We start from the raw sequence: 21,916 nt of genomic DNA, 5'->3' as shown, positions 1-21,916 counted from the left end.
CCCCGGCGAGGTCACCTAATAATAGATGCCACTGGTGAGTTTCATGGGTCCACTGGCTTGGTATTTTATTCGCTGCCTCGAAGACGCTGAGTTAGATTCATGTTGATAGACAGATCTTACGACTCCAAGCTATGGTGAATACTCAATATCCTAGTAGGGAATGTTTGAAGATTCATCAAAGGGTCAATCAAGTGTCCGAGTCAGCCGCCAGGGATCATAGAGAGGCAAGGATGAAGTGAACAAGTGATGAGCGTCTATCTGCTGCATAGATAGCAAAATCTCTTCACATTTAAAATTGCCTGTCGATGATTATTTCGCTAAAACGCCACCGGCTTAAGAAACGGTTCTCTGTAACTTAGGTTAGACTACAATGGATCAAGAGATGCGGGTCTTAAACTCTTGACAGTTCACGTCCTATTTCCTACGCCATCTCCAGCCGGCGTAAATAACCACAAGATCCCGATATTTATCGCCGCAATTGAGAGTGTTGATCTAACTGTTCTATTAGCGGAAGGCGTTGGGAGTAGGAGAATGCAGGTCCATCCAGAATGGCGTCAGTCGACGTTTTCGGCTGTTTGTTGCCAGTGGCATACGGATTATCTAGATTATTTGTGTCAGTCCTGTGCATAGTGCGTAACTAACCAACCTTTAAATTCTCTATGAACCTATCATTCTACTCCCTATATTAGTAGTTAACCATTAGTTATGTATATGGGTCAGTCAACTCTACCTAACAGGAAATGAGAGTTTCCACAAGTCCCAGGGGCTGAAGGCGAATGAATGATCGAATCATGGATGATCGGCTCGTCCAAATATCCGCAGTCCAAATACGCACACATGAACGCGCTAAACCTGGGTCCCAAAGAGGGATTAAAGAGCAGAAAAAGTAGACATACAAATGATCCAAGAGACGAACAAGTGTTGAAAACGGCGGAGGAAAACTTATGGATACGTACTCACCGCGGTGTTTCTCCGCACAACCATAATTACTGAGAGATTGGGAGACTAGATGTTGCCTATCTCCTAGCGATAATAATATCTACATATCTCCTGTTCAGATCGTTAAAATCGCTACCTCTGTTATTGGGCTTTGAAAATAACTGTTGGCGCACGCATGGGTTCGTCTGCTTCTGGGTGAAGGATACCTACCGCTTTCTGCGTTCTGGCTTGTCTTCAATTGTCCAAGTCCATAAAGGTCGATCGACTACTCCGTACTAATCATCAGCATCACCTCTCTTMGCCTGGAATCCATATACTTCCTTCTGGTTCCTCCTTCTTGTTGATATTCCCTTCTCCTTATCATCCACACAGCCCATACCACTCCATACTTCCCATCCTATCCGTCCCTATTTCATCAGGAAAGTTAAAGGATCAAGCGCCTTCTACCGCATCCCCTCCGCTTCCCCTTGCTCGAGGGGGGGAAAAGTCCTTGGTCGTTTCGCCCTTTCTTCTCTGTCATCTCCGTCCCAAATCACCTCTCTCCTATCTGACCTCCAACAGTCAGTAATAAATGACCCACATTCGGTACACTTGAGTATCCCAAACTTTCTGGATTTTGTTCGCCTCGGGTTGGTCTTAGTGCTGTGGAAGTTCCCAAGATGTCGAACGCGTAAGTCCTACTTCGCACTTCTCTGAAATTCCCTCAGGAATCGAGAAAGGAAGATATCCCTTCCTCATTTCTACATAATACGTCCGAAGTCAAAGAGAGTGAGCGAATTGTCTGATCTTATTCGAGCAGCTTCGGTTCAGCATGGCGCTCCTTTTGGCATACGATGACCTCCTATGATCGACATGCGTCCCACGACTCCCCGTATCGGACCGGAAGACATGTACCTTTGAGTCAAAGCCGCCATGAGCCCCTCACATCTATTGCGACGAGCGCCATTGAGTCTCGACCGGATCTGACTGATACATTTGAGGATGATCAACCGAAAGGGTCTACAAGTTCCAACTCTAACGGGTGGACTGGTTCCCCTACCGGAGTTGGTTCTCCTAACCGTCCCTATTCCCCCGGATTGAGGTCGCTTTCTTCCCAGAAGCGGCGATCAACTGAACGTGGCGCAGATAGTGTCCCGGAGATTCAGATGCAAAGCTTCCATGACGGAGCTCCGCCTCCGCCCCCGGTGGCCCATTCATGGCGGAAAATTGAGCGATGGCTAGAGAATAATTACGAAGAGCTACACGATAATCTTTGCGAGGGGTGCACTCAAAACGATATAAATGAGTTGGAGCATGAATTGGATTGCAGCCTGCCGTTGGAGGTGCGGGAGTCCCTCATGATCCACGACGGTCAGGAGCGCCCTGGCCTCCCCACAGGCGTTATCTTCGGATGTATGCTTCTAGACTGCGAGGAAATCGTTCAAGAATGGAAGAACTGGAGAACCGTCAATGAAGAGTTTCTGAGCAACTCCAGCATGATGAATCCTCCGCCGAAAGCCACAGCAAGCTCTTCCTCTGCGGCGCCTCCTCCGCAAGGCCCGAATCCTCTCTGGAGACAGGACCTTCTGGACCGCCAGGACTCACAGCCTCCAGGCGCTGTACAGAAGGCATACGCGCACCCTGCCTGGATCCCTCTTGCTCGTGATTGGGGTGGAAACAATATTGCCATAGACTTGGCCCCTGGCCCCGCTGGGAAATGGGGTCAGGTCATCATTTTCGGTCGTGACTACGACTGCAAATACGTTGTCGCTCGCTCTTGGGCTGCTTTCCTTGCTGTGGTCGCGGATGATATTTGCAGTGGTAAAGTCAACGTAGATGAGGAGACGAATGAGCTTAAATTGTTGGAATTTAAGGGTCAGAATGTTGAGCCGCCGTATTTGGAGATTCTGCGTTGGAGGACAGACCAGAAATATGGCAGAAGAGCCCCTCGACGCAAGGCGCCAAATGGACTGGGACTCAACACGAACAGCCGGCCCGGGAAAGAATCTCCGTATGGAAGCCCAACACCTAGTGAAGAAAGAGGCCGGTCTCCTCACCGGTTTCCCAACCGCGGTTCTACTCAGAGCCCTAAGACGCAGTTCGGCGTTTCGAGTCCTCTAGCTCGAGTCACAGAAGAAGCAACGAGTCCCGTGATTACAAGCGCTGAAGTTGAGATGCCCGAGGATGCTTCCAAGGGAAATAGAAAGGAACCTGAAACCGATGATCTGATGGAGGTTGTTACACCCCAAATCTCTGGGAAGGAAAATCAGGACCTCACGGACAAGAATGACGAGCAGAAGTCACCCAAACCAGAAAAGGTGCAGAGACGTGAGTCTAACCAAGGGACAACCGCGGTCTCGGAAGCTGAGGTCTTGGGGGAAATGAAGAACATAGCCATCTAAGCCTGCTTTCCTGAGCTTTTCCCTTCTTTCTCTTACGAGCACCATTGTGTCAACTCTACGCGGCTGCTTTCTATTTCCTTTCTCTCGTGCACTTTACTTGTTGAAGAATAACAGCTTCCTCTAGCGAGTAGGTAGACGTGGTGTGACTGGTTTGAACCACTTGTATAAATTTCCCTTGTTATTTCTGTTATTCATACGGCATTTCCATACTTTCATGGAGCATTCGATTTCCTTTTTCCGAAGATGGTCTTGTTTCTCATTTGCCTTGAGCCACATTGCCTGTAACTTTACCACTCAATGATTATGCAGTTTAGGTTCAATATTAGCCAATTGACCTTCCGCTTGTCTCTCGTGATTGGAGTGTCCTCCTACTCTTTCCTTAAGTGCAATTCTCTTCACGCGTGGTCGTAAAAGAAAGAAGTTTCATATGCTTCTTAATGGCCTTTCCGGCCTTGCTGTCTTCAATTATGTGTTTGACATGGCAAAACCCTGACTTCTCATTGCCTGAGGGCGGGGAAGACACCATTTTTTTCATTTTCCCCTTGAGTCTCACTATACAAGGCACCCAAACATGCTTATGGTTGGCAGTATTAGTCTAATTGCACGATGCCTTGGACACTTGAGATGTTTATGATCATTTGCTCATTTGCACACCAGACTATGGTTTGCAAACCACAGCTATGGCTGTTCTCCATGGGTGAGACAGGACAACTTGGTCATGCCGTTGCGGAAAAGAGCTTAACGACGAATACTGCCATCTCAGTCCCAGTCGTCGTCATCGTCATTATCGCCTCCATGGTGTCGTCCACTTCCGCTTCGAATAGTCCGTCGCCCAGTACCTGGCCGTCTTCTGCTGGACCCTTCGTCGCCACTGCCACCCTCAGATATATCAGAATCATCCTCGCTATTTTTGAACTTCGTCTGCGCCAGAATCCCTTTCCAAAGTAGGCGCTTTTCTAGAGTCGCGATATTAAAGCTGTCAGCCCCGTCCCGCCCCCCGGCTCCAAGGCCTTCGAATCCCACCACACGCTCGACACCAATTCCGTCCTTGAACCCAATTACACAAGGAAGGACACGTATGCTCAGTTTGTCCACCACAAAGGGGGTATTGCGCACATCGACGCGCGCGAAGCGCACCTCATGGTGCCGTGTTGCCAACGCCCGGATATGCTCATCCATGACCCCGCAGCGGGCGAAATCCGGATGGGCAAAATGGATGACACAACGATGGGTCCGCGTTGAGAAGTCTAGCACGGCTTGATCGTCTTCCAGAGTAGGGTAGAGGCCTTCTTCAACGAGAGTGGTTGCTGGACCGCGGAGAAAGGATCGGTTGGTTTTGAGGGCAGAAAACTCGGCATTGAGTTGTTCGATGCGATGCGCACGGTAGACAGAGTCATCTTCGTTCTCGAGGGCTTCGAGCAGGGAATCGTCGTCATTATCATCGTCTAGATCTCGAGCGGGGTGGTGCTTCTGGTCTGAATCCTGATTCATGGCGCTGGCAGGTCTGTTCTCTAAACCTATTAGTCAAATGACGTTCTAGAAGAAGACGCTCAGGAGACAGATGAATTCATAGTTCGAAAGGTCTTAGGAACCCAAAGGGGTGGGTTGATAAAAGCAGACAATTGTCATTGTAAAGTTAAAAAGACACAGCGGAGATAAAACCATAACGATCAATACGGAGGTCGAGCTCTACTGCCCAGATAAGAGAAAAATCTCAACATAAAACTTCACCTTAAACCCTATCATCGAAATTAACCTCGTCCATCAGTGGTGGAACATGCACCTTGTCAGCAATCTCAAGAGTGCTCCAGTACTTCTATCCAAGGTTAAGGTCTTTGTATATCAATGATGGTTAAGGTACCTATCTTAGGTATTGGACACTCTGTAATTCGTGTTGTATGTAATTATCAGGTACATTACCTGTACGTATCCAAGGTACCTTGTCCTGGGTGCCGCTTCCGGGGCGGCGGCCTGGATCGTCAGGCAGAGGTTTTCTTCATTAATTCATAATAGTAAAAAATAGCAACAGATACCTCTGTAGTCTCAATAATAACATAAGATTCATTAACTATAATTCTTCCATGCACCATTCTCATCTTATCAGAACTTCTGCTTATTTCCCACCAACCCCCCTTTCCTTACATACCTCATTCATATAGGAGGAACATAAGGAAGTGAACAAGGAAGCAAGGCTCTTTTTCCCTATATAATATATTGTCTTATCATTCATTGCTTCTTCACATTCATTTTGTGTCCATCTTACCTTTTTTCCCTCACGGATCCGACTCATCGGCAATTGTTTGTGCCACTGAAGCATTCTCCCCTTCGTTCCTCCCATTTCGTCTGGATATTTCCTTCTTGTTCCCTCGCTCTTCGAATCGATTCTCAGTCTCACACCATGGCGGACGACAAGAAAACGAATGAGTATACCGTCGAGATGGATAAGTTAGATCACGGCAATAAGAATTTCGAGGCGCCCCCCCCTGCTGTTCAACCCAGAGGTCCTCCAGCTGCGCAGCTTGCCAACAATCCCATCCTGCCTGTGCTGTCTTATTGCGGTTCGTCTATTTTGATGACTGTCATGAACAAATATGTCCTTTCCGGCACGGATTTCAATCTCAATTTCTTCCTCCTTTGCGTACAGGTAAGTTGGTCAGGTTTTGCCGGAGATGTCACCAAGCTTGAGCTGACCACGTCGTTTCACTCCAGTCTATTGTCTGTATTGTGGCGATTCAAACATGCAAGACTAGCAATCTGATTACATATCGCGACTTCAATTCGGATGAGGCCAAGAAGTGTAAGCATCCCATTTTCGTCGGTGGGTATCGTCAAGCAAAGCAATCTGACAAGTCTCCTTTCTCGCCAGGGTTTCCCATCACTCTGCTTCTGATTGGCATGATCTACACGGGCTCCAAGGCACTGCAATATTTGTCGATCCCTGTGTACACTATCTTCAAGAATCTGACCATCATCTTGATCGCCTACGGAGAGGTGCTTTGGTTTGGCGGTTCGGTGACAGGCATGACCCTCTTCTCCTTTGGACTCATGGTCCTCAGTTCCATCATCGCCGCGTGGGCCGATATCAAGCATGCAGTTGAAAGTAGTGGAGACGCTACTGCCAAGGTGTCGACTCTCAATGCTGGTTATATCTGGATGTTGATCAACTGTCTCTGCACTTCGTCCTACGTCCTGGGAATGCGCAAGCGAATCAAGCTGACTAACTTCAAGGATTTTGACAGTATGTCCCTTCTTGCTTCTTATGTCTGTGCCACAAAACCTTGGAGCTCGCGCCTAACCTTCTACCTCATTTAGCCATGTTCTACAACAATCTTCTGTCAATCCCTGTGCTTCTGGTTCTCACCTTCTTGATGGAGGACTGGTCGTCGGCAAACATCGCGCGCAATTTTCCCCCGGCCGATCGCAGCGGCATCTTATTTGCAATGATTCTCTCGGGTCTCTCGTCCGTGTTCATCTCCTATACCTCCGCTTGGTGTGTCCGTGTGACCTCGTCGACAACCTATTCCATGGTCGGCGCTCTGAACAAGTTGCCCATCGCACTGTCCGGCTTGATCTTCTTCGATGCCCCCGTCACTTTCCCCAGCGTTTCTGCCATTGTTGTCGGTTTCGTCAGTGGAATTGTTTACGCCGTTGCCAAGATCAAGCAAAGTGCCAAGCCAAAGACTGGTGTGCTGCCAATGTCGAACCCCCCCGTCAGTGCTAGCAGCCAGAGCATGAGAGACTCTCTGCGCTCCTGAATCACACCACCATGAAGGCACGGTTTAGCGAGCAGTCGACGTGCGCCTTATCATGGACGCCGGACGCCCTTGTTATCAGATCGAATCAGCTCCCCGAAAAGAGTGCGGTCTCGCCCCTAACATCAACGTGATATGTACCTATACTCCCCTTCAGACGTAGTTGTCCGCATTCCGGTCAATTCGTTGTTGCTTTTGGCCTTTGTGGATCGATGTGCTTCCTAGGTACGTCGCCTTGCCCTCATCGTATTCGGTTTGATGGGAAGGTCTCCTCTTTCTGTTGAGATTTTTGTTCCAAATCACGAAGTTTTGGTCACGGCTTTCATTTCACCCTCCCCGTCTTAATTGATAGTACCTGCTCATATGCATGCCATTTTTCGCGACGTTGAGACTGCAGAGAGATTAGATGTTGAAGACAGTGGATTTTCCTTTTATTTTACAGTGTGATGTATATAACAACCCTTGTACTTCTTTTTAATATGGTTATAGAGCGGGTTTGGATTGCATGGTCCGTTCTTTGTCGAAATTGCTAGGGAGTTAAAAATACGAATAGACATCAATCTAGGATATAACAAAACTGTAACCTACGAAATGTGCAGGTCAGTTAATTCTCTGTTTCGTACCTGATGAATTAATGCAAGAAATCCGTTGGTCTCGAGGAATGGATTGGCCCGCGCGCAGGGTTGGAACTAATATTTCTTCTTTCCTTTTTTGCGGGCATAAGTCCTACCTTAATGGGGAAGTAGTCGCTAGAGGGGCCAGTTATCCAGTTAGTCAGAGAACCGTTCCAGTTCTCAATTCTATCTTTGTTTAGATCCATCCTGAAGACGACAGGACTTGAAGGACTCGGGTTTATATCTTAGAGACATGCCCAGATCGAAAAAAGCCCGAGCCAAAGGACCCCAGCGCGGTGATGGGCCTGGCTTCAGAGGACCCCGGAAAATGCACATGTTTTCGAGATTATCTACGTCCTCGCCGCCATCTTCGACATCCAAGACCCAGAAGAGTGGCATTAGCACCTATGGTACAGCGGAGCAGAAGAAAAAGAATCCGGCCCAACATCGACGGCCTATTGTCCCATTCGGACGGAGAGATCGTATCCTACTTGTCGGTGAGGGTGAGCGCTTCCTCTTCTTCATACTTGGCTACTGCTTTTCAAGATTTACGTCTTCATATGATGATTTTCTTTCTCGAATACGTGGAGCGTCCAGAGCCCTTCAGTCAGTGGTGTTCTCCCTATTTCCCTCTGTCTCATGTGCTTGTCCCTACAGAGTCAGGCGAGCGTCGATGTTTCCGCATGTGTTAATATGCGAGGCCACTCATCCTGTTGGCTTTGTTAAAGTTATGGCATACTAGCGATCTGTATTGACATTGACGCGACCTGAAGTTATTCGTTGCTTTTCCTTTCGTGTACAAATGCTGGCTCGGCTGAGCCCTGGTGTCTTGCGCTTCAGGTACCGGAGTTTCTGGATTTCAAATAGTCTGATGATGAAATGTTTACTAGGAGATTTCTCATTTGCTCGCTCTCTAGCAGTGCACCACCGTTGCAGGAATATCCTGGCCACATGCTACGACTCAGAAGAGGTGCTATACAGCAAATATCCACAAGCTAAACAGCATGTCGAGGATCTTCTTAGCTCGTTCTCTAATAAGGAAAAACAGAATGATCCTCATGGATCCGAGACAGAGAAGGAAAGCACGCAAGAAAAGAAGAAAGGCGAAGAGCAGTCTGAAAAAAAGCAAGACTGCAAGCCTTGCGGTCCAAACGTACTCTTCGCAGTTGATGCGCGAAAACTCGGATCTTCCGCCGGAGGTGGGAAGGATGTCCGCAGAGGCTTTTCACGTCGCGAGCGCAAACGTCCTGCTTGGCAGGAAAACAGGCAGAAGATCGAGCCAGCAACCACTACAGGCGGTCCTTGGGACATCATATGTTTCAACTTCCCACACGTCGGTGGCCTATCAACGGACGTGAATCGACAGGTTCGCTCAAACCAGGAATTACTTGTCGCCTTTTTCAAGGCATGCGTGCCACTGTTGTCGGCCCGTCCGCAAGACTTGAACGGCGATGATGAAGGCGAGGGGGATGGCACCTGGAGCTCAAGTGAAGACAGTGAGTCAGACTCGGGCGAGCAGGATGATCAGGATATTCCCGCCCATGGACGGCGAGTCAGATACAGGACCGACCCAGGACAAATTTTAGTGACCATGTTTGAAGGCGAGCCTTACACCCTATGGAATATCAAGGATCTTGCACGGCACGCTGGTTTGCGGGTGGTCACGAGTTTTAGATTTCCGTGGAGCTCTTACCAGGGATACTCCCACGCTCGAACCGTCGGCGAGATCGAAGGAAAGCATGGGGGAAGAGGGGGGTGGAGGGGAGAAGACCGTGAGGCGAGAATGTATGTCTTTGAGGTCAGGCAAGAAGATCAAGTTGCCCCGCCGAAGAATCCACAGGCTGCTAGGTTGGACAAGAAGGGAAAGAATAAGAAAAGGTCAAGGGACTCGTCCGATAGTGACGATAGCGACTAGGCTGTTGAGAATTTTGTTCTCATTCTTCGCCTCTCCAGTGCCTTCTGATAATAATACACAAATCAGGAGAGAATATGAAAACATGCGGCAACCTCGACATCCTGGATACCTCCACAACTACATAATGTAAACCTTTTTCATCTCACTCTCGTCGAAGATCTCGCCGGTGGTGGGATCTTTCACCTTGCCTGTTTCGACACAGCCAAGTTTCTTGCTCATTTCTAGTAACCGCTGCTGACCGTAAATTCTACCATTTGGCAAGACAATCGGGTCACTTTCAACATAGCTCTTAGCATGATGGGCGTACGGCATATTACGCGCAAGTTCATTCAGCTCAGTCGAGCATATGGGACATACGGATGTCGCGGTAGATAAAGAGTTGGAGCTCGAGGAGGTATATGCCGAATGGCAGGATGGAGTCTTGAGGGCTGATAAGCCAGCAGACAATGCAATATGTAATAATGGGTTTGAAGGCAACGATAGGAGTTCATGATGAGTGCGGATGAAGAGGTCAGACAGGTGATTCCACCGGTCGAATGAGTACATCGACTAAAAACCCGTTAGCTGGATATTTTTTAGGCACAACGGGCTGATTTGAAGACGAAGATTAGGCGGGTGTACCTTGTACGGTTCAGCCTTAGTGTCCTGAGGGAAGGCGAGTAGTCCTGCTGCTCGATGGATTTCTTTTGATTGCGTTTCGGTATACGGAGTAAGATATCGTTTAGCATGTGCCATAGCGTCCATGAGCTTCCCTCTATCCCCTGTCCTGATCATTTCGATATACTGCTGCAGGCGTAACTCAAACTCCAGATTGAACTGTGTCTAGTTTGTTAGTGAATGAGACTGGATTCGAGATACGGCTATGTTCATGTGTACTCCACATACCTGGCTCTTCTTCAACGCCGCTTTGTTCTCATTACACCACTGCAAAGCGTCCTTTGTTTCCCCACGGCGCAAGCTCTGAGCAATCCTTTGGCACTGAACAAAGACATCCAGATCAACTAGGTCTTCAATTCCCTTCTCCTGGGCCAACTGCTGAGCACTCTCAGTGTAACCTGAACGCAGCATGTGATCAACCACCAGTCTATCCAGCCTGATCCTGGACCACTGGTCATATTTGACATCCGCCAAGCTAGGAATTTGGTGCAGATGCTCCAGGTGCTGTATACGTTTTCGTGACTGGTTTTGGATTTTCTTCTCCTCTTGCTGGATACTTTCCATTTTCCGTTTCAGGTTTTGCATGCGAGCCAACATAGAGTCGAGAGCCGCGAGAGTTTGATCCGGGGTGTGACCATTCGACAGGGAGACATTGGCGGCCTCTTCGAGTGCGGGAATGACATATTCCCTTTCCCTCTCGACAAGTCGCTGAACAGATTTGAAGTTTCTCCGCGCAAGCTCGTGAGGTAATCGTAGAAGAGGCTGATCCTATACGACCACAAGATGCCGACATCAGTACAGCGGTATAGGCAGGGACAGTGGTGGGAATTACCAGGAGCAGATGATTCTCCGCATTGAGCTTCGTTGACGTGAGCTCTGCAGCCATGAAGATGTCCGGATGGCCTGCACCTGGTGGTATTCGATACTTCTTTCACGAAAGGAGGCAGGTCGTGTGGATAGAGAATATGCCGATGATTTGGGGTGAGATAACAGAGAGAGAGAAAGACGTTGCGACGCAGCATATAGGATGGCATCTATGTAGCAGGTGGGACGGGCGGCGGGGAAATAATCGGCTTGTCGGATTTGGTGCGGAGAAGGTCACGAGTCACGACACTGAAAGGCCCTTCCAACAATCAACCTAGATAAACGCATTTGTCGAACGCCAGTAAGAGGAGATAAGTGATACAAGTTTGTGATAGCGGTACACTGGTAATCCAGGAATACCTCAATCATAGCCGCTGCCTGGATAGTCACGTCGGTTGAACCATGTTACAATTTCCGAATAGTCATACGAACGAGAGATCCAGTGAAGTCTCTTTCTATGTTGCTGACATGAGAGCAGTCGTTGTAAATGAGACAAGAAAGATTAACATTGGTTCCCTTTTCAACCCAAGACTCCGATAAATAAGAAACAAAATAAGGTACAGACAGCGTGCCCGTATGACAGTTCGGGAAGCAAATACACAGCAGCAACGAAGTCTTCCAACCATGGAAGCCCGGTATCCGAGCAAGGTAATAAGGTCCCAGTAATATTGTCTAGTCGCTGTCATCACTGTCCTCCTTCTCCTGCTTGGATTTCCTCCGCTCCTTCTTTTCCTTCTTCTCCTTCTTCTTGCGCTTGCGCTCGGCACGTTCCTCTGGTGTTTCGCCCTCATGCCTCTTGCGTTTCTTCTCTTCCTTGGTTTCATCGACATCCATCTTGGACTGGGGTGAAGATGGCGCCTCGTTCTGTTCGGTAGTCGGAGCAGCAGCCACGTCTTCTTTGGCTGTCGATTCAGGTGCTGCCTGAGCGGAAGCTTCTTCGGGGGCGCTGTAATCCTTGTATTCGGTCTTCCATTTGGCGGGGGTTTCCTCATTTGCTCGGCCATATTTCTTGAGGACTCGTCAGCGTACAAAAACCACAAGAACCTATGTTGGAAGGCAAAATCCAGCAACTTACGTCCAGTTTTCCAGCTGACTTGAGCTTTTTCTTCTCCAGAGCTACAGGGCCCAGACCCCATCTGCGAGGGTAGAGATCACGCTCCATGATGCAACGTTTGACCTTAGCTACGACTCCATGGTCGCAGGTCGAAAGTTCAACAGTAGACATTTGAGCGATACCGATGGCGATGGCTTCACCCTTTGTAGTCATGAGAACAACTTCTTCGTTGACATCAATGCCAGCCTCTGGACCTCGGTCAGCAACCAGGTGGAAATTGGCATCGCCAAGAGTAAACAGAACTTACCAAAGCGCAGGAGACCAGGAATCATGAGCTTTGCGCCATAGCACACAGCATTGACGGCGCTGTCTTTAACGACAATACGCTTGTAGGTTGTGAGAAGAGACTCGAGAGGTCGGATGACCCTGCGCAGGTAAGACTCGTCCCGCTGGTTATCGTACATCCACTGCGCATCTAGGACGTCATGAAGAGTCACGAGGCCATTGTTCTCGTCCATAGCTCCACTTCGTACACGCCGAAGTTCCTGCATGTGAGCACCGACACCAAGCAAAAGACCCAAGTGAACGCAAAGAGTTCGAATATAAGTTCCAGCCTCGCAGCTGACCCAGAACACGCCAAGGTGTCTATCGTTGTCGAACTCGTAGAGTTTGCTTTCGTGGATGGTTCTGATACGAAGCTGACGCTTGACAGCAGAGATCAGAGGAGGACGCTGGAAGAGAGCGCCAGTCAAGGTCTCAAGGGCTCTCTTGAACTGCGCCTCACCACCGGGAATCTTGTCATGGAGACGAATGACGCAGACGTACTCTTTTCCGGCACCTTGTTGGGACTTTACCAAGCGGGTGGCACGGTCAATACAGACGATCAAGCAACCAGTGACCTTAGGGTCAAGAGTTCCACTGTGACCAGTCTTCTCCGCCCTGCAAAACACGCCATGGTCTTAGCATCTGGTTTCGAATATCAGCGCAGAAAGGTTACAATTTACCTCAAGATTCTCTTCATCCAAGCGACAACCTCGTGACTAGATGGATTGGAAGGCTTGTCGAGGTTGATCACACCTGAACTGATGTAGGACTTCAGGTCACGCTTGAGAGGCGAGCAACCAGCGGGAATTGGTGTGAAATGGCCGGTTCTCACCATGACTAGGATAAAATCAGTTCAAGTTACTTTACACAACATAACCCTACCAGCCTGCAGCGAAGGGTCATGAATTTGATCAAGTATTCACGTACGCTTGTCATAATTCTTTAGCAGCAAGGGCCACTCTTCCGTGGAGATGTTGGAGGCACCAGCCTCAGGCTTGATGGTGTAGTCCATCTCTTCCTTAGCCACTGAAACTGCCATCTTGAAACTTGGCTTCAAGAGTTCAATGTCACCAGGTGAGGGCGCGTTTTGGTGAGAAGCGCAGGAAAAATTGCACTGACTCCACCAAGGTTTTGCTCTGGCGCTAGTGAGAAAAGAAACTTTGGGAAATTTTGAAGTGCGGCAAAAGATTTAACTACCAAAGAGGTTAGCGTCGGGAAGCTCAGAATCTGGCTGATAGTCCCGTGACTTTCTGTGAAAGTAATCCATATTCATCATATTTTGTACCTATCTTTTGCGTAAGTCTCTGCGGTGCGGTGCAGTGCGGTGCACGGATAGCTAACACCGTCAAAGACTACTCTCGCTTATACAAGAGACTGCCGGGGTCCTGCGTCTACATTTTATAACTTTTCTGTGTTGTGAACGTCATGATGTACTGGCTTATGAATGAAACGACACTTCTCGATCTCAAGGATGAAGCGGAGGTGATACTTGTTAAAATAAGGAAGCTGCCTGCCACAGTATTATGCAGTATCGACAGCATCGCCAAAGAAAAAGAAGAAAGAAAACAGTAGAGCCTCGGACTCTAAGATCTGTTTCCTGGCAAATTAGCTACCGCCAAGTCTCCGCCCCGGCCCTCTTCCACCCCATGAGCCCTGAAAGGATGAAGCCCAGCCACTTGATGAGGAAGGGGGGTTTTGGCTCGCTGGCCGATAGGCTGTTCCATAGGTCCGGTATTCGCCTCTAGGGGCGTAGGCGGCGAAAAATCTCCTTACAAAAGCCGGTGTGGTGAGGTAGTTTCTTCCTCCACCAAAGGTCGGGTAAAGACGTGTGAGGAAATCATACAAGTGGGCAGCGATGATTCCCATGCCCTCGCTCAATGCAGCGGGCCACCCGGCCATGACCAGAGTGAGCACGAGCATCGCCCAGGGTAAGTATTCGATGGGTATCTGGATGATAATAAAGGTTGCTCTTTTCCCCCGATTGTCCTGTGCAAAGGTATACACGAATGCTAGGATCAGAGCTGTCACGAGTTAGCATGGGTGAAACACGATTCGCCAGGTTAGGCTCACCCGAGGTGAAGATTACGCCACTTAAGAAGTAACCTGCGGTGACCTTCGATTCATCAGCATTGTGCACTCGATCAAGGCTACTTCAAAGGTAGAAATTGGAACAGGTTCAGGAAAGTATAACAATTCATGATTGACATTACAAATAGAAGAGTATATGGAATGTAGGGCACCATAACCACCAACGTGATACTATTTAATCACGCTGGCTATCTCAGTGGTCTTCCCACCATACCCACAACGCATACAGCCCTATAGGATCAATGAGAGAGGCGCTGTATGGGATGTAGGGGTGATCTTCCTCGCTTCCAGGAACCGCTTCAGCTAGTTGAGACTGGGCGGGCAGATAACGCGAGGTGACTATGCTAGGTTCAAAGAGAAGGTTTGCAGAGACGAGGAAAAGTTGAGAAAGTGTGGTCTTTTCATTGGATGATGACCCATCCGATGCTTGTCCTCTAGACTTACCATGATAACAAAGGCTACGAATAAAACGTAGGTGAAGAAGTCACCAGGTGAACTGAAACGGGGTGAGCTTGTCTCAAGTGCGCTGCCATAGGTATACACTAATGGCAGGTTAGCGTGGGCTAAGGACCAGTCCGACATGAAGTCGTACTAAAGTAAAGATCGAATATGAAGGAAAGACCCGATCCTGTCAGAAGGAAAGGTGAAAACAATCTCCATAACTGAGGCGGAAGCCTGAAAATCAGCCGCGGAATAAACACAACATAATAGCCGCTCAGCAGGCCACCATAAACCAGAGCTGATTGAGCAAATGTCAAAGCAGTAAGCGTCCTGTCATCCAAAGTTAGACAAGATCCCTCAACATAATGACTTCAAGGCGGCAGAGGTGTACCTCGTGACAGGAGGAGCAGACCAGAAACGATCCATGCTAGTGAGTAGGGCTGTAAATTGGCTCCCACTGCCTGACTGCGTTGTTAGAAGAATCACAGTTTACATATCACACAATGGCGGCAAAAAATTGCAACTTAATGTCATTGAGAAGGTGTATCAAAAGGTAAGAGGAGGAGATTTTTCTCCCGAGGAATAAAATGTGTGCAACTAGCTCCTGCTTGATAATGTTTTTCCGTTCCGTTAGACAAACTGACCCACTTTATTAGTACCTTGAGAGCGAGTAAAAATCAGCTCCAAGCCTCCAACAACAGCGGCTGTACCTCGTATGGTCACGTGCAAATCCATGACTTACAGCACCCTTACCATGACCTCACGTACAGAGCAGAACTCCATGATCATCAGACAAAATATTAGCTTTTCTACCTTCTGTCTCTCTTTACATAGGACTAGTACCCTAAACGTCGTGGTTGATGCTTTCAGCAGGGCTTCGTCAGACGGAATAAAGAGCTGTGCTTGATGAGCAGTGCCCCAGCTATTTAATCCCAAACTGTAGTTTGTCTAAGACGCCTGTGAGTGAATTTAAGTCAATATGGCCTGGTAGGGACCAACCCTTTCTTCGTCTATATTCTTGACACGAACATAGTCTTTCTTTCTCTTTGTTTTTCTCTCTAAGCACTAACGCACGAGCGACAAGGTCAGTATACAAACCCAATATTTCGAGGCTAATGACTTCGCATCGAATGCTCATCACGAACCGTGCTAGTGAATGGGGGCGAGGACATTCGGTAAGTTTCAAGTTTTGGATCAAATGATAGAAGCTCTCGTCGAAGAGCGGTCCATTGGTAGCTCGCATGGTACTTAGTTCCGTTATTGCACCGGAAGTTTACAAGCTTCACTTTCATTGCCATTAGGGATACAAGCACAATGTGGTCATTGTTAATTGTCAATTCTATCACCGCGAAATTTCACACTTGTTTGTCTTCACAGTGCCTCTGACAGCCAGACCACCATTGTTTCCTTCGATCCAAACATCCCAAGCTCCGCTTCCCTTGTCGAACCTGGGCTTACCGCAGATGGTTAAGTCCTCGTCAACGTATAAAGGACACAGATTTCTATATTCTATCTCACTGATTGCGCGGTTAGACTCCCCTAAGTAGCTCTGCAAAACCGTGAGGAGCAATGTGAGAGTCAGTGGGCCGTGAACAAGGAGGGTTGGGTAGCCTTCAACGTTCCGGGTATAAGATGTGTCAAGGTGAATGGAGTGTGCATTGAATGTGAGTGCTGAAAATCGAAATAATAAATCCTTGGTCGGTTTGATCTTATGGCGAAATTCGGCGTCTGACGGAGCTTTAGTCAAAGAAATGACAGTCAGTACGTCCTCGAAAGCGAAACTTGGTTTGGTCTCAGTTACCCAGAATTTTCCTGCGAACCTTTTCAAAGTCCCTTTTATCTGTTTCGATTTGCTGTGTGGTCTTTTGGCGCATAAAAACTAGACTTCTATTTTCGATAACTGATGACTCCCTGTCTTCATTTGCGTCGTCACTCCATAAACGTCCTCTGATACTCTCCTCCGCCTCGTCTTCCTTGACCGTACCAATACGTCTCTCTATATCGACCAAAAGCTTTTCCTCCCCTTGTTGGCCTTTGACTATTACGTCCCGAATTGTTTCAATGCAGACAGCCCGACTGCCATCAAGGGAAGGACTGTACATCAATGGGAATCTGACCCTTCCACCAGCCCAAAGACGCCTGATAAATGGCTGTCCCGGGAAATGCAAAGTATCAGTACCGTCAGGGAGTATTTGAGATAGAGTGACTTGAGGAGGAAAGTAGACTAAATGATGCCCTGGCATCAGGGGTGGCGGTCGCTTAATTGAGGGGAGGGTCGTATGCTTGTAACCTGTGTGCTGCAGGTGTGGAATGATATCCATCAAAGTCAGGTTCAAGAGATGAGACGGTTGGGGATGAAGATAGTCATATATAAAGGGAAGTCGTCGTGCTATCAATCCCTGGCGCAAGCTTCCAGAGAATGTGGAGTAAGTTTGCATTTTGGTGCTTGTGTATAGCCGTCCCAATGGGAATGGGAGGCCGGTTGTATTTGCTTTCATCTAGTCATGCCAGATTCATGTGAGCAGTCCAACAGTAAGCATAGATGACTGGAGCCCTTTGCAGCGACCGTGCAGCTTCTGTTTGTTTTGTTTGTTCTGACGGACTCGTCCACAGCTAGGAGTTAACTCCCACGTCAGAAATGCCGGAGCTCAAAAACAGTTCCCGCAGTGCGGGGGCTTGACTGACAAAGTTGGAAAACCCCTCCTTAACTGTTCCAGAGAGTCTAAGGAGGAGACCACCTAGTCTCAGGGTTTCATGGAGCCGATCAGAGTGGCTTTTCTTGGCCCTGCAGCATCCTTTTCCCATCAGGTCAGGAACGGTGAGCTCATCATAAACTTTGAACACCATTAATGTGGAGATACAGGCTGCCGTTGAGTGCTTTGGACCTTTGGCTGAGTTGTCACCCCGCCTATCGTTTGCGGATGCTTTCGCCGCAGTTCAGCAGGGCGAAGCAGACTATGCCATCATCCCTGTCGAGAATTCGACCAACGGATCAGTTGTCCAGAATCTTGATCTTTTAGCAGATCAATATGGGCTCTACAAAGATGTGAATGTATGCGGAGAGCATTATTTGACAGTTCACCACTGCCTGCTGGTTCGAAAGGGCCTGTCGCAACCGGATATAAGGTCAATAACAAAGCTCTATACACATCCCCAGGCATGGGGTCAATGTGAGAATTTCCTGGCGAAATTCTTAAAAGGCATCGAAAGGCAGGACGTTTCTTCAACCTCAAAAGCTGCTGAGATGGTCTCACTTGAGACAGAAGAACACAGTGGTGCCATAGCTAGCCGATTCGCTGCTGACTACCACAGCCTAGACGTACTCTCGGAAAATATCGAGGACAAGGCCGACAATACAACGCGATTCCTCGTTCTGAGGAACACAAAGTCAGAGCGTACAGCCCGGCTTCCATTTGACGCTGTGAAGGCACCCTCGGTCGAATTGAAACCCCAGCTCACACCGTCTGCGGAAAAGACTCTGATCTCGTTCAGAATCCGTCAGGATTTTCCAGGGGCGTTGGCAGACGCTCTGTTGATATTCAAGGACTTTGGTATGAATCTTACCAGCATCAACACGCGACCGAGTCAGAGAAGGGCTTGGCAATATGTGTTCTTTGTCGAATGCCAACAATTTCCGACGGACCAGAATAGCCAGAGGGTTACTACGATTCTGGATAAGATGCGGCAGGTTACTGAGGGCTGCAGGCATCTTGGCACTTGGAAAGACCAGCTTTCAACTAGCAGCGTTTGATACATGGTACATGCTATCTCATCTGACATCCCTGGAAAGCACAGATATGATTTTCTATATACGGAACAGCAACTTTCTTAAGAGGAAGACATTCGTGTTTCATCGCGAACAGAGCCAGTCTGGCAAATACCGAGGTGCTTGCTAGTTGCCGTTGGTCACATAGAGAACGCAGAAATAACGAGCGTAAATGGAAGGAATTTCGACCCAGTAAACTGTGCCAGAAAAGAACAATCTCAATCTCGCCAGCTTAGTTCTTAAGCTCGACCATGTTTTGTGAACGGCTGGGTTCTGCACAACAGATCCACCATTCTTCAACAAAGTACACTTCCAGCCGACCTAGAGAAAACTAGGTAGCCTCAGTGACCATTTTACGGAGCTTGGATGGCCCTGATGCGCGGTTGTCAGACCCGATTCCTGGACCAAAGTGTATGTCGGAAATGGATTATAGACAAACCTCTGAGCAGCTTTATAGAGTTTTGTCCAGACCACAGGGCGGTACATGCCAAGGTACCCACGGGTTCACCATGAAAGCCGCCTTCACGAACAACAGGGCGAGCCGTCAAAAGATCCATATTGGGAACTTCTGGCCGTTCATCCTCGCTCTCTGCGAGGCCGCTGAACCGTCAATCTGCACAGATGCCCTGTGTTAGCATGCGTGATAGTTTTCTTCAGGGTTCAAGACGTACCGTCGTAAAATTCATCTTCGTCATCAAGATCGGCAAGCTGTTCGAAGTTGACCTTGTACCGCAAGAGTGCTCCAATCCCACCAAACCCCTTCACAAACTGGTTTCCTTCACTGGATTTATCTGAAACAAACTCCAGCGTAGCACCAAAATCTTTGTAATTCTCCGCAAGCCACTCGAGGAAGGAAGTTTGCTCAACAACTTCCATCTCAGTGCCAGTCTCTTTATCGGTGAACAACGCTCGGTTCTCTTCTTGAGCTTTGGTGGCATGGACGATGACTTCGGAGCCAGTTGACGTCTTGAGAACATATCGAGTCACGTCGAGGTTCTCGTAAACGATGAGAGTTTCCGCGGCACCGAGTTCCAACGCCTTCAAAGTGTCATCAATACCATAGCAGACCTTTCCAGTATCTTGACTGATTTCCTGGAAGTACTGGCCAATCAGCTTCTTCTCCTGGACAAACTTGACATTGCTCAAAGTCTCCGAGGAGAGTTCAATGGCTTGGTTGAAACCATTTTCTCCGCCGTAAGAGACATCCACGACTTTGATGACCTTCGCTTGCAAACGCTGATCGAACATATCTGACTGGTTGAGGTCATTCTTGAAATCAGCAGAACCTGCTAAAATCAGGCCCGCAACGTTCACTTTGTCGTTCGTGATGAAGTTTTGGACAGCCAGTTCGGCAATCTTGCGCACATAGTTATGACGTTTTTCCTCACGTAGACGGGCGAAACGCAACGCGGACTGACCACCACGACCGTGTTTCTTGGGCAAATCAACGCTTAGCTTCTGAATGACTTCTCGGGTATTTCCGCTCAGTGTGCCGAAGAGGGCGCCGTTTCCATCCATGACAATGAAGCCAAACTTCTGATCCGACTCAAGGAGCTCACTCAAAGCTTCTGTATGGAACTTGTTGTCACAAAGATAGAGCGAGGTATTGATAGGCTTGAATGGCTCGAAGTCAATGTTGATCTTTCGTTCTTTCCCTTCTGACGTGATGATTTCACCACAGTAGATCACCAGGCCATTTGGAGGAACCTTGTTGTACAGCTTAAGACGTTGCTGCGTAGAAGTGATGGCTGAAAGGACGGAGAGGCGGTTGACGCGAGATTTAATGTTGGAAGCGGTACCCTACCACATCCGTCAGCGGGCAGTTAGACATAAATATGGACCCCATGGAATTCGACATACAAATTCTTCAGCTAACATCTTTGCCGCTCGTGAGACTTGATCTTTGGGGGCTGAGGATTCACGTTAGCGACGCATCGAGCAAAAGGGCGGATGTGAAGAGCCTCACGAATGATAAGAGAAATCATCGAGGTTCCATTTCCCCTAGCGGCCTCAAGGCGCTTGATAAGCTTCTTCACCTTCCATATTTCGATGTTCTTCTCAGCTTCGTTCGGCTGAGCCGCGCTCATGTTGGGCGAGGCGACGGTAATTGGCGACCAGAGGCAGAACTAGGGTTCACAATTTGACAGTCTGATGCTGGCAAAGATTATTATTAGCGTTAGAAAGTAGAGAAGCAGGAAGGAATTCGCCTCTTAATTTTTTTAAGGACGAATTCGTAATCAGACGAGACAAGAAAAAAAAAAAAGTAAAAAGAGACTGAGAGGAGCAATCAAGTCACATACCTTAAAGCTGGTCAATTTGCCGTCCAGGTCCAGCGGGGTGTTGGAGCAAATTTCATCAGGCACCGTGGGGTGGCAGGGAACCGACAATAATAATACGACGAATGGGTCGGTCGCCTGTTTTTCCTGGATGACATAAGCCAAACCTTTGAGGCACTGCGAGCGCGTTGTACCAATAATGTGCATTAATGATATTATCTATGTTGATGTACGGAGCACTTCATGAAAGCAAAAATATGTAGGTATGCACAAAAGGCCTTTTGAGGACGGGTGGTTTAGGGGACTGGATTTTCCTCGAGTAATTGTTCTTGTGGCTCTGATAATTCTTTGTTGCTCTTTGAATTCCATAATACCAGAGCTCAAGATTCGCTCTGTTAAGGATTCTCCATGATCAATCCCTGTGATCTTCTGGTTTTCACCCTCGTTTTCATGCTTTGCTGTCTTTTATCAATATTCAATTCCAGTCCCTGTCCATTGTATTATCTGATTCTATGATGATTAATTTTTAGGTCATGCTATGCGGTGGCTCCTTATCTGCCAGCATAAGTAAGGTACTTACTGATAGTAGACCCCACTTCACCAAGCCTGCTCTACGGAGTAGCTTTTATCTAGACCACTACAATGCATATTCGTCTAATGTTGCTGTCTCCTCGTTATATATATGCCCTTGTCGGTACATTCGATACAATCTTCAAGCTGTCAGCAATCCACGATTTGCACATCTATAGTCAGGACGACCAAGACGGCTAATACCTTGTTGATTCGGTTCTATCCGTATCTACAACTTCCTCGACGGTCCACCACCAATATTTTGTGGGAGAAAC

At 48.1% G+C, this 21,916-nt stretch overlaps 9 protein-coding genes across 9 annotated transcripts; 4 read left to right on the top strand and 5 right to left on the bottom strand.

Moving 5' to 3' along the window:
* Positions 1-1,598: 1,598 nt before the first annotated feature.
* On the top strand, positions 1,599-3,320 carry Asppvi_004322 (SMI1/KNR4 family protein; the record flags this gene model as incomplete). Its single annotated transcript, XM_043300277.1, has 2 exons — positions 1,599-1,609; positions 1,739-3,320. 2 exons carry the CDS (start codon positions 1,599-1,601, stop codon positions 3,318-3,320), a joined length of 1,593 nt encoding a protein of 530 aa, XP_043156212.1.
* Positions 3,321-4,079: 759 nt separating this feature from the next.
* Positions 4,080-4,811, bottom strand: Asppvi_004321 (thioredoxin domain-containing protein; the record flags this gene model as incomplete). The annotated part of the gene is made up of 1 exon (XM_043300276.1): positions 4,080-4,811. The coding sequence occupies one exon, from the start codon at positions 4,809-4,811 to the stop codon at positions 4,080-4,082; it is 732 nt and encodes a 243-aa protein (XP_043156211.1).
* Positions 4,812-5,718: 907 nt separating this feature from the next.
* Positions 5,719-7,075, top strand: gmtA (GDP-mannose transporter; the record flags this gene model as incomplete). Its single annotated transcript, XM_043300275.1, has 4 exons — positions 5,719-5,964; positions 6,030-6,117; positions 6,187-6,558; positions 6,633-7,075. The coding sequence occupies 4 exons, from the start codon at positions 5,719-5,721 to the stop codon at positions 7,073-7,075; spliced, it is 1,149 nt and encodes a 382-aa protein (XP_043156210.1).
* Positions 7,076-7,939: 864 nt separating this feature from the next.
* Asppvi_004319 (25S rRNA (uracil2634-N3)-methyltransferase) lies at positions 7,940-9,601 on the top strand (the record flags this gene model as incomplete). Its single annotated transcript, XM_043300274.1, has 2 exons — positions 7,940-8,189; positions 8,577-9,601. 2 exons carry the CDS (start codon positions 7,940-7,942, stop codon positions 9,599-9,601), a joined length of 1,275 nt encoding a protein of 424 aa, XP_043156209.1.
* A 117-nt stretch (positions 9,602-9,718) lies between these two features.
* Asppvi_004318 (FYV10 family protein) lies at positions 9,719-11,144 on the bottom strand (the record flags this gene model as incomplete). Its single annotated transcript, XM_043300273.1, has 4 exons — positions 9,719-10,150; positions 10,223-10,417; positions 10,487-11,026; positions 11,091-11,144. The coding sequence occupies 4 exons, from the start codon at positions 11,142-11,144 to the stop codon at positions 9,719-9,721; spliced, it is 1,221 nt and encodes a 406-aa protein (XP_043156208.1).
* Positions 11,145-11,794: 650 nt separating this feature from the next.
* cbf5 (pseudouridine synthase CBF5) lies at positions 11,795-13,539 on the bottom strand (the record flags this gene model as incomplete). The annotated part of the gene is made up of 5 exons (XM_043300272.1): positions 11,795-12,130; positions 12,198-12,424; positions 12,484-13,115; positions 13,181-13,337; positions 13,428-13,539. 5 exons carry the CDS (start codon positions 13,537-13,539, stop codon positions 11,795-11,797), a joined length of 1,464 nt encoding a protein of 487 aa, XP_043156207.1.
* A 566-nt stretch (positions 13,540-14,105) lies between these two features.
* Positions 14,106-15,455, bottom strand: Asppvi_004316 (uncharacterized protein; the record flags this gene model as incomplete). The annotated part of the gene is made up of 5 exons (XM_043300271.1): positions 14,106-14,521; positions 14,571-14,613; positions 15,033-15,130; positions 15,181-15,359; positions 15,421-15,455. The coding sequence occupies 5 exons, from the start codon at positions 15,453-15,455 to the stop codon at positions 14,106-14,108; spliced, it is 771 nt and encodes a 256-aa protein (XP_043156206.1).
* A 2,328-nt stretch (positions 15,456-17,783) lies between these two features.
* Positions 17,784-18,780, top strand: Asppvi_004315 (prephenate dehydratase PHA2; the record flags this gene model as incomplete). Its single annotated transcript, XM_043300270.1, has 2 exons — positions 17,784-17,837; positions 17,893-18,780. 2 exons carry the CDS (start codon positions 17,784-17,786, stop codon positions 18,778-18,780), a joined length of 942 nt encoding a protein of 313 aa, XP_043156205.1.
* A 346-nt stretch (positions 18,781-19,126) lies between these two features.
* On the bottom strand, positions 19,127-20,882 carry Asppvi_004314 (translation termination factor eRF1; the record flags this gene model as incomplete). The annotated part of the gene is made up of 5 exons (XM_043300269.1): positions 19,127-19,167; positions 19,235-19,384; positions 19,467-20,595; positions 20,656-20,705; positions 20,762-20,882. The coding sequence occupies 5 exons, from the start codon at positions 20,880-20,882 to the stop codon at positions 19,127-19,129; spliced, it is 1,491 nt and encodes a 496-aa protein (XP_043156204.1).
* Positions 20,883-21,916: the final 1,034 nt, after the last annotated feature.

Source organism: Aspergillus pseudoviridinutans (genome assembly GCF_018340605.1).
Source record: "Aspergillus pseudoviridinutans IFM 55266 DNA, scaffold_3, whole genome shotgun sequence".
NCBI classification, from domain to species: domain Eukaryota; kingdom Fungi; phylum Ascomycota; class Eurotiomycetes; order Eurotiales; family Aspergillaceae; genus Aspergillus; species Aspergillus pseudoviridinutans.
Note: the sequence above shows the minus strand (reverse complement) of the source record. Positions and strands in the feature narration are given on the sequence as shown.